Here is an 11,519-nt window from a genome sequence, read left to right on the forward strand (position 1 = left end):
AGAGGAAATGTCCTCCCCTTCTGTGCAAACAACAGTACAAGCTGTGGAAATGAATGTTTCACACACAGTTTGGTCCATTATGGCTACTGGATGTACGGAAACGGATGAAGACATGCCTACACCCCTTTCAAGAGCAGCTCTCTGTCAAGCTCAAAAAGATGATAAAGATATTGGCCCCATCATCGCCTGTAAACTGTCAAATGAAAGGCCTGTAGGAAAGCAGTTAAAATCATTCAGTGCACAGAGCAGGTGTCTCCTCCGTGACTGGGAGAAACTCAGCTTTGACGGAGATGGAATACTTCATAGAAAGACTGCAACCAAGACACAGCTTGTTCTCCCTGAAATATACAAGTCAACAGTTATGAGACAGCTCCACAATGACATGGGACATCAAGGTGTGGAACGCACAACATCACTTGTTCGGGATCGCTTTTTCTGGCCACACATGCAGAGAGAGATTGAACACTATGTCACTCAAAACTGTACCTGCCTTAAACAGAAAAAACCCTGTAGAGAAACAAGAGCTCCACTCACGCCGATTGTCACCACTCAGCCATTTGAGCTCGTATCCATTGACTTTCTGCACCTGGACAAGTGTAAAGGTGGATATGAATACATATTGTTAATTGTAGATCATTACACACGCTTTGCACAAGCTTACCCCACCACATCGAAATCTGCAAAAACTGTAGCGGATAAGATATTTAATGATTATGCACTGAAGTTTGGGTTCCCCCTGAGGATCCATCATGATCAGGGAGGGGAATTTGAAAATCAGTTGTTTGCACAGCTGAAGAGGAACTGTGGAGTGATGGGCTCAAGAACAACGCCGTACCATCCACAAGGTAATGGGCAAGTGGAGCGCCTGAACAGAACGCTACTGCAGATGCTGAGAACCCTCACAGAGAGGCAGAAGTCAGATTGGAGAGAATCGTTGCCCAAGCTTATCTACGCGTACAACAGCACTCGATGTGAAGTAACAGGTTTCTCCCCCTTCTACCTCCTGTTTGGGAGATCACCAAGATTACCTGTGGATTTATTATTTGGCTTGACACCAGAGACTGGCACTGCTGATCATCAGGAGTATATGAGAAGGTGGAAAGAACAGATGCAAGAGGCTTATGAGATCACCACGGCAAATGCGAAAAAATGTGCAGAAAAGAGTAAAAGAAATTATGACAGCAAAGTGAAGAGTTCTGTGTTGCACGAGGGTGACCGAGTTCTCGTCAGGAATTTGACACCCAGGGGCGGATCAGGGAAGCTCCGAAATCATTGGGAGGATTGCATTCACAAAGTTATCCGTCAGGTGGGAAAAGACATGCCTGTATATGAAGTAATATCAGAACAAGGCAAAGCAAGAGGACGTAGGATATGGCATCGTAACCTGCTGTTGCCATGTGACCATTTGCCACTGGAAATACAGTTGAAACCAACTAAAGCAAAAAGACAAATCACTGCAGGGACCCGTAAAGAAAGGGAGCAAAAGCATCAAGAAGCAGACATTGAGGATAGTGATGAAGATGACTATGGATACTATTCGCCCAGAGATCAGCCTTTCCCTGTGATCCAGTCCGAAGCAGAAACAGACAGTCAGGATGCTGACAAGGAAACTGAACAACTTTCACAGGATGCTGAGCCTCAGCAACAGGACAGTTGCCAGTTGGAACAGGATATTGGAGATACATGTACAGAGAGGGACATTTCAGGACAACAGGAGATTATTGCTCAAGAGGACACTGCTTTGGAGGAGAGACCGTCCATAGTGCAGTCACCTGTTCAAAGTGAAACCCACTGTGCACATGAACAGCTATATCAGCGACCAGTCAGGGAGAGACGGCCTCCAAGAGTCTTCACATATGACCAGTTGGGCAACCCTGGTTGTTACAGCACCGGACTCACAAATGACACCATGCATTGGTACCCACCAGCACCTTATAGAGCCATGCAAGTGGCAAGTGCATGGATGACTCCAGGACAGCACTTTGGCTACCAGCCTGTTGTGGTACCAGGGTACTGAGTATGAAACATACTTACCTATACACCTACACTATACACTCATTGATGGACTGTTTAACATTCTGAGTGTGAAACATACTTACCATACACCTACACTATACACTCATTGATGGACTGTTTAACGTTCTGAGTGTGAAACATACTTACCATACACCTACACTATACACTCATTGATGGACTGTTTAACATTCTGAGTGTGAAACATACTTACCATACACCTACACTATACACTCATTGATGGACTGTTTAACGTTCTGAGTGTGAAAAATACTTACCATACACCTACACTATACACTCATTGATGGACTGTGTAACTTTCTGAGTGTGCAACATACTTACCATACACCTACACTATACACTCATTGATGGACTGTTGAACAATCTGAGCATAAACCAAGGGACAGGCCTAGAGCTAACATGTGCACTACACACACTCCTGGACTTTTGAATAAGCCGAGTGCTTGTATAGGAACTGTTACAAAGGTAATCTGGTGACATCATATGTACTGTTTAATTACCTTTCTCATTACCCATCTGTTGGTTGAGATGTCGAGGACGACATCTGTGTTGAAGGGGAGTATGTAATGATGATAAAAAAAGGATGCTATAAATTGAACGGGTTGATTGAAGTCAAAAGACACGTTAAATGTAGACTAGTAATGCATTGTTTTTTTTGTAAATCTGTGTTTAAAATGGTTTATTTACTTCCATAACATTTTGTGAAAATGCACTTTAAATTATAATATACAGTGTTTGACTGTTTACATAAGTTTCACTTCCTTCTGTTGTAAGTTTAATTATCAGTTTGTGATTGATTGCTAATGTCTCGTTCAACCTGTGTGCGGAGCGTGCGGCTGACGTTCGTCCATTACAACACTGAACGTGACTGAAGCTGCATCGTGTCCGTGTCATATTTTCTATTTCCTCTTATACAGGTAAGAACGAGGGTTGTATAATGTTTGAACAAGTTATATATGTGTGTAATACTGTAAGGAACATGCAGGGAGTAAATGCTAATGATTGTATTTATGTAAACACAGTTAGCAGACTAAACGTAAACGTGCTATCTGTGTAGCACGTGGATGAGCATGTTGATGTTAAAGCGTGGTGTTAATAGAACATCGCAGCCACCATTTTCTCTGTGTGTGTAACGTTATATGTTTTATATCATAGAGATATGGTAAGTGTTATTGTTGAAGTTTAAGATAATTGAGTGTTACATGTGAAGAGGCAAGATAGTTTTTATTTTTAAGCACAATGCTATTACTGAGGGTAAAATGTGTATTCTGAATTAATAATGACTATAAAACAGCAGTATATATAATTACAGAATATCTATTCTTGTTTAAATAATCTGTTTTATTAAATGTACTTTTACAAGGTTATTTGATATACTGATTTGAGATGCTGTAAACACATTTTGATATACTGATTTGAGATGCTGTAAACACATTTTGATATATACTGATTTGAGATGCTGTAAACACATTTTGATATATACTGATTTGAGATGCTGTAAACACATGTTGATATATACTGATTTAAGATGCTGTAAACACATTTTGAGATACTGATTTAAAGGTGCTATAAAAACATGTTGATATACTGATTTAAAGGTGCTATAAACAAATTTTGATATTTTTGGTAACTCATGTTAAAGGTTAACTGAGGTGTTCTAGTAATATGAAGTTATAACTCACCAGCTGATATTTTTCCTAATTGTGTAATCGCTTAAAGAGACATTGTCACACAAAGGGAAAATGACATGTTTAAATGTGATGCTGAGTAATTTGAGTAATTGTTTTATACTGTTCATGGTAAATACATTACAACACTGAACGTGACTGAAGCTGCATCGTGTCCGTGTCATATTTTCTATTTCCTCTTATACAGAGGCGTAACATATGCAGTCAAAAAATGCGACTTCCAGAGGATACAATTGATATCCTAGCCAGGACGTGTCCTGGGAAAATGGCACACATGATCACCGTTACTTAATTGTAAGTTATTGAAATATGCTTAGTTAAGGCTTGATGACCTCCGTAGGCTGCAGCCTTTCATTTGAGAAAAGGCCACAGAAAACAATAAAGAATAGTTGTCAAAGACTAGGTAACTGTATATAGTTAAACAACTTCAATTGAGGATTCGTGTTTCTGGATGACCTCACTACCACCTGCAGCAGCCTGCAAAATGGGTATAAACCGAGGTCGGAGCCAGCTGCAAATGGGCTGTACAAATCTCCAAAGGATTTTGATTGTTTTATTTAAAGGGTCATGAAACCCTGCTGTTTCAGCTCCAGTCTTCCTCACTTTCATTTTGAGAAATGCAACTTGAATGGACGTGGGTGCTGTGAGATTAACGGTTTCATTTAAACAAAGGTCAAGTAAAACTGTTATAGTTGAAATAACAAGGTCAAAGTCCACCTCCCCCTTGCAGCGTGACTTTGACTGTGAATTTGCCCGGGAAAGTCTAGCCCTGGCAGCATTGCAGGGTTTTCTTTTCTTGGATCCTTGCGGCTGACTCTAGAGCTCTGTCCCAAATGGCACACTATATTTGGACTTTCAGTCCTTAAATTGGGCATGCTTGCTTAGTCTACGAGTCCGTAGAGTGTCCCATCTGTCATTTTTACGCCATGAAGTGTGCTCGTCAGCACCTTCTTTACAATCTTGATACGGTCTTCAGTGAAGCCCTCACGGCTGCAGACTTCAGGCACTTTTACCAACCCAGAAGTCCTTGCGAAAGAGCAATACGACAACACAGTTCACAGTGATGGGCAACTTCTCTTCCTATTTCTGGTGTGATGCTCAAGTCTGTGCGCCCTCGTGGACTGGTATCAATGGTCCCTAAGGTCTGCACTACATGATGTCATCAAAGTGTGGACTCTGAGGAAGTCCACAAGTCCAGAGCGTGCCATTTGGGAAAGGGCCTAGGGCTGTTAATCAAGCCGCAGCCTGCATACATCATCAAGCCTGGTTTATTTTAGTTAACTGAGTATTACATTCACAAATCATAAACATATTACAACAATTTACAATTAAAGGCAGAATAGGCAGGAATTATCTAAAAAAACTTTTTTACAAATTTGTTTAAACTGACTTTATATATCAATACATAAGTAAAATGTAAGTACTCTGAAAAAGAGAGTATAAAAATCGAGTGTCTGTATACCTCTCGGCACTGTTTTAAACACAGCTAACTTTTCCATTCACTCCACCCCCTCCCTTCTGGGTTTCTTCTTAAGCCACGCCCCCAAAACACATGAACGCGCGAATTACCTCAGACAAGCGGAGAGGAAGGAGCGCGGTGCATGTAATAACATCAAGTCACAATCACATGTAATAATACACCTAACTTTATCACTAGGAATATAAACAGATGGCTTTTATAAACGGATGGCTTTTAGTACTCACTCAGCCAGTGTTTTGCATGGAAGAGTTTCTGTGATGGAAGCATTGTTGACTCTGACGAGGACTACACTCCGCAGACAATACTGCTACTGCATCATCGACTCGAGGAAAAGCCACGTGATATTTACTCTCGTTTGATTGCTTCATTTATTCCTTTTTTGCCTTTGCTGACTGGATATGCAGGTACTGTAAGATGTGAATGCAGTTTCTGTGAGTTGTTAGTGCTATTTCTCTGCTGTAGTATTGCTCTTCGTATTGCCTCGTGCACGTTCAAATCAATCGGGTGTGCGCATGTCTGGGCAGATCCCATAGCAACGGGTGGAGCCATGGTCGCGAGAGAGAGTGATATTTGAGCAAGCTAATCATATGTTTCGTCCCGGATGGAAATAATTAACTGTGTTTAACACAGTCGTGGGAGGTCTACAGACACTCGAGTTTTGTACTCTCTTTTTTAGAGTACTTGCATTTTGATTATGCATTTGTATATAGAGACAGTTTAGACAAACTTGCAAAAAAGTTTTTTGGATAATTCCTGCCTACCCTGCCTTTAACTAAGAATAATGTCAACTATAATAATTATTTAATTATATAACTATAATTGTTAATCTTGATGATGTATGTAGCCTACAAATGAGAAAATTGAGAATTGGCCTACATACTTGGTATTTAGAGTCTATAGGTAGTACGATTTCAGGACTCTTAAGTTTTACATAGACATACAATTCACCCTAAACCCAAGCAAAGTTTTATAGTTTGAGGCCTTGCCATAAACTGTGCTATCATCATGTAAACAGACTTGAAGTATTTAGTTAAAGCCTGTTAGGTAAGGCTTTCGCATTTGTGAGATCCAGCCTACTTGTGGCGTAAGCTCCTCCCAGTCTGCAGCGATATCTTTTTGCAGCCCATCGGCGCCTCTAGTGGATATCATATGTTATAGCAGCTCTCACAAGTTTTTGTTCTTACAAAATGTCACGATCGTGGTACATGTAGTTTTAAGTATTGAAATTAACATTTAATTTTAAGGACCTTAGCATTATTTGTATAAAAATTTGTAAAAGATTTGTCAATATGACAATATTGTAAATATAATTACAGACTTTGTCATCTGTGCGATTTATTATGATGTTGTTTTGTTGTTTAGTGACAGACACACAAATGATACAAATAGCTGATTTTCAACCATACGACTGATGAAAATAACTGACAATTCCAATTGACATGTTAAAAAACATTTATGGACAAGAAAACAAACAACAAATTGACATTGAGAAACAGGCTCCCAATCGTAAAATGTCTGGACAGAAGTTCTGTCAAGTCAAACATTGTAAATAAGACTGACTGGACAATGAACCAGGAGTTTTCAAACACACACACACACACACACACACACACACTGAGAAAAACCTCAGAATGTCAAAAAGACACAGATTACAGATCAGTCTCTGGACTGTGTAGAGTTTGCGTGTTGCTGTTGCCTATTTGGACTGAAAATAATCCTAGCGATCCAACACCAATATGTTTGTGTTTCCGGCTGTAGAGCAGAAACATCTGTACGTCCTCCTCTGAGCAGATGAAGGTCTCATCATCATCATCACTGTGCTCACCTAGACACAAATACACAAAGTCACAGTGTAGTAGACGACATAAAGTTTGTGTCAACTAATTAAATCTTAACTTAGTCAAAGAAGGCTCAGGCTCTTGGAAAGTTTGCACACCGTACAACAGTGGTCACCAATCCTGGTCCTGGAGGGCCGGTGTCTCTGCAGAGTTTAGCTCCAACTCCAACCCTAATCTAACACACCTGAAGCACCTTTATTACCTGTTTCAGGTGTGTTTGATTAGGGTTGGAGCTAAACTCTGCAGAGACACCGGACCTCCAGGACCAGGATTTGTGACCACTGCCGTACAATTTCACTATGTAGTTTATTTGAAAGAAATGCTTTTATTATGTACCTGTACGTGTCAACAGCCCAGACCACTGATCACTCCGATTCGGTCCACTTTCATCCCGAAACAGCCACGAGCCACACCCTTCCTGCTGCGCCCGCGCATCTTCCTCTGACGCCGCAGATAATCCAGGAATGCACGTGAAGGCGTGTGGGGAGACTCCGCCCCATTCTTTAAAAGAGGAGGGGCTATGTTTCCTGAGCCCTCGCTGACCTCTAAGGGTGCAAATACAAGCGAGCTGATCTTCGCCCCAAACAAATCCTGCAACACCTGACAGAGAGAAAGACTGATGCATGAGATCTGTATAGACAACATGTGCAGCGTACAATAAAGCTTCACTAAACATTTAAACCCGCAGCGCACAGTGAGCTTACATGATCAGTGTGTTTAAGCTCAAAATACGCCACAGATTATTTATTATAACATGCGAAAATGTTATATTTTTGGGTGTGTCCTCAAAATGCAAATGAGCTGAAGAAATGCAAACACTGAAACGCTATAATGGTGGTTTGTTGAAACTGAAACTCAATTGTGCTGTCGATTATTTTCTGTCTGCACTAAATGTCAGTGCTGTGGTTGGATAGTGCAGATTAAGGGGCGGTGTTATTATAATAAGATCCCCTTCTGACATCACAAATTTCATTGACCTCGCAAGACATCGCAGAAACTTTTAATTGTAATTTAATGAATGGATCTTATACATTATGTTGGTAATTAAACGAAAAGTGTTGCACATTTTATTGGTGCAAGCATGTATTTTGTAAAACATCTGCAACTGTTTTTATCACATAATTAGAAACAACATAAACTGTGTTGTTTATTCAGAGATTACTGAATAAACAATAACCTTAAACTCTTTCCCCAACATTGAGAAGTTATCTCGTCAATTAAGAGAAAACGCTTCCCTGCCAATGAGTTTTGTCTGCAATCCATATTTCTGCTATTATCCACCAAGTGGCGCTCTTATCCAACTTATAAAACACTGAAGCATCCACTGATCCAAAAACAGTAAAAACTCTGTGTATATTTTGATCATCGTTCTGAATCTGATCTCTAACAAAAGTCCTTCACAAAAAAAATGTAATTATCTTTTTGTTCAAAATTTGGTATTTTTAATGAAACTGACCCATATTTAAAAGGTGATGAAAAGAGAACAAATGAAGATAGGGTGAAACTTTTTGTTGTTGTTTGAAAGCAGAGGGTTCGTTTATTCATTTGATATATTGTATGTTTATATATTTATAGAAGAACATTTTCTGAAAGACATTAAACTTTTGTCAAAATCATCAAAATGCTGGGTGGCAACTTTAAAAAAAACGCTGGCAGGGAAAGAGTAAATAAAGTTGCATGGCATGCACACATATACATTATATATATATATATATTATATATATATATATATACACACACACATTATATATATATATATTAAGCCTAAATAAAAACGTAAATATCTTGGTGCAAATTGCTGCCACTACCTGGAGTAACATTTTTACACTTTGCTAAGTAAGTGAGTCTAATCGGCTGAATAACTCTTCATGCATGCTTTGGATCTTCACCCACTAGAACACTTGGGCAAAATACAGAAATACGTCATGTAAGTGGTCAAGTGCCAAGACAGCATGTGTGGTTATCTGGATGCAACCTGAGTTACTGGGTTGATCTTTTTCACATTGTCTAGGTTGATAAAAGCACTGGGACCCAATCAAGTCAGATTTTCATGATATGTCCCCTTTAAAGTTTAAATTTGAGAAAGTCTTTGAAGTTTATGGTGACATATTCGACCTACTACAGTAGTTTACAATTAAACAAAGAAACTTATTTCAGAGGATTTGTTCGGTGTGTTTGAAACCACTGAACAGAAGTAGTTGAATTTTATCTTCAGACTCTACAGCTAATAATAACTGTGACAACTAGCCCCGCTTGCCCTGATTCTGCTTTGTTTTAAAAGTTGTGTCTCTGAAATAATCTGTTTCCATTAAGCCAACATAAAACAAAACTCCTCTTTCATCCCCAAAACGTCACACAAAGTTGATTTCTGTCCGTTTCTGCAGTTTTTCTAGAGTCTTCTGGATCTTTACGATAGATGAGCAAACACATTGTTTTCGAGCTTGTTCATTATTGTGGAATCATTGATATTCAACTCTGATTGGTCGATGATAAGACGACGTCTCAATGACGCAGTGGGCAGATCTTAGTCAGTACAAGTTGTAAAGTGCACCAGACTATATGCTGAAAATCAAAAATCTGATCGTGCGAGACCAATCAAACTCTTACCTGAGCATCCGATCGCTGTCGTGATGGCCGACCCTCCACCTGCGTCACCACGGTGATAATGAGGAACAAGAGGAGAGCAAGATGAAGAGAGGAGCTGAAGTTTAAAGGAGATGAAAAGGCCATCCTTGTTTGAGAGAAACTAAAATATTATCAAAATCACCTCAAATCAGAAAATAAATATCGTCCAACGGTTTGAAAGACGTCGTCGTGACGTTGCGGTTCGGTTCTGTCCCGTATGACTTCAGGACTGGTCTCTGCCGGGGCAGGTGCCACAGCGGCCGTTATAAAGCACATCAGTGTGATGTCACACATAGCAGAATGTTGCCCGGAGAGACGGCCAACCCTCGGTCACTCAAATGGACGTCGTGTCTCATTACTGCATCCATACTACACTGTCTTCATTTGCATTTCTCTGATACCCACAGGGCCAGCAAGTGTGAGACAGACAGATGATATCTAAGAAACGTTAACCAGGTGTCTACGTCACAAACGCTTTCACAGTTTTGTCCGTGTGGCACATTTAATCGTCGACTCTTTACAGCTCCTCATTCTTCTCATTAACAGACTGATATGACCTCTGACCCTTCATGGATCCGCCCCCTATAAAACATTCCCCTGGAAACAGGCAGCGCTCGGGAACTATTTCCTCCTGTGAGAGCGCAGACACAATAGTTCCACGTCAGATGAGAGTTTCCTTAGCAATGACCACAGGTCACCGGCCTTTCAACCTTTGGCGGACGGCTCCATCTAACCACCAAATCTTACAGAATCATGAATCAATCAACTAACTAACTTGCTACCTAACTACTTTTTGAAAATGGCAGCTTGTCCACTACAGCTCAAACACGGGAAGAAGCTCAACTGGTGTTTTACCGCAGTAATTAAATACAGAAAACTTTCAAAACTGCAGAGGATCTGAACACATACGGCTCAGTGCTGAAGTGAATAAACGAGTTCAACGGCAGATGAACAGAATAACGGATGGAGAAATAAATCGAAGAAGAACGTCTCAATGATGCATCTCTCTCTGACGCAAAGATCGGAGCTCTGCTGAACCCTCTGCCAACTTCCTATGTGATGGCACAACAAAGAGAAACCACCACAGAATGCCAGCTTGACCTCTGACCCCTGGACATACATCTCACACACACTTGGATGGTATGTGATAGATCAATCTTTCAGCCTGAAGAGCATTGCTAAGCAACACGCACCCAAAACCTCCGATCCTCAAACCTCTGACGTCAGAAACTTTGTGCGAGCGAGGTGTGCTTGTGTGTGTGATCAACAATACCAGTTAAACAATAAAAAACAAGTAGCTAATACAAAAAGCAAACATCTGAATGACCGAGCATTAGCATCTACTGGTAAAACACACACACATACAGTATTAACTCGAAGGCTTCGAGCACTCACTGGTATTCTTTAACAAGCGCATCCATCTATAAACAGCACAGTTCATTGTGTCACCTCCAGCATCATTCACTCGCAGTCACTAAAACATAACGCTCAAGATTTTGTTCACATGAAATGTGCTTTTGGTTGCATACGCAAGCAATAATTGATTCCAGGCCTTTGAATTACGTAAAAATGGTAATGTGGAGTCACACTGCTTATTTTCATATAATTCAACGGGCTGTCATCAATAACTCCTCTTATACCATGGTTACCTCAGACATTTCTCTAGTGGTTATATAAGGAATAATTGACGACGGGCCATTGAATTATAAGAAAATAATGCACACCAAGGTGGTAATGCGACACCGCAGGTGTGCATTATTTTCAAATAATTCAAAGGACCGGAGTCAATTATTACGCTTATACCACGGTTACCACAAACATTGCTCTGGTGCCTATTTTTAAGACATTTGAAAA

The 11,519-nt window shown here is 40.2% G+C and overlaps 1 protein-coding gene across 1 annotated transcript; it reads right to left on the reverse strand.

Annotated features, from left to right (window-relative positions):
• Window positions 1-6,636: 6,636 nt before the first annotated feature.
• Window positions 6,637-11,358, reverse strand: nppcl2 (natriuretic peptide C-like 2). The gene is made up of 3 exons (XM_055188451.2): window positions 9,648-11,358; window positions 7,377-7,640; window positions 6,637-7,027 (listed from the first exon to the last, which is right to left on the reverse strand). Exons 1-2 carry the CDS (start codon window positions 9,768-9,770, stop codon window positions 7,386-7,388), a joined length of 378 nt encoding a protein of 125 aa, XP_055044426.1. The 5' UTR covers window positions 9,771-11,358; the 3' UTR covers window positions 6,637-7,027; window positions 7,377-7,385.
• Between the last annotated feature and the right edge of the window lie 161 nt (window positions 11,359-11,519).

This window comes from Misgurnus anguillicaudatus, chromosome 13, assembly GCF_027580225.2.
Source record: "Misgurnus anguillicaudatus chromosome 13, ASM2758022v2, whole genome shotgun sequence".
Classification (NCBI taxonomy): Eukaryota; Metazoa; Chordata; class Actinopteri; order Cypriniformes; family Cobitidae; genus Misgurnus; species Misgurnus anguillicaudatus.

Excerpts from the sequence above, each read along its gene's own strand:
- nppcl2 (XM_055188451.2), bottom strand. The coding sequence starts at position 9,770 with ATGGCCTTTTCATCTCCTTTAAACTTCAGCTCCTCTCTTCATCTTGCT. Across the intron at positions 7,641-9,647 it reads GACAGCGATCGGATGCTCAG|GTGTTGCAGGATTTGTTTGG; the intron begins GTAAGAGTTTGA and ends TCTCTCTGTCAG.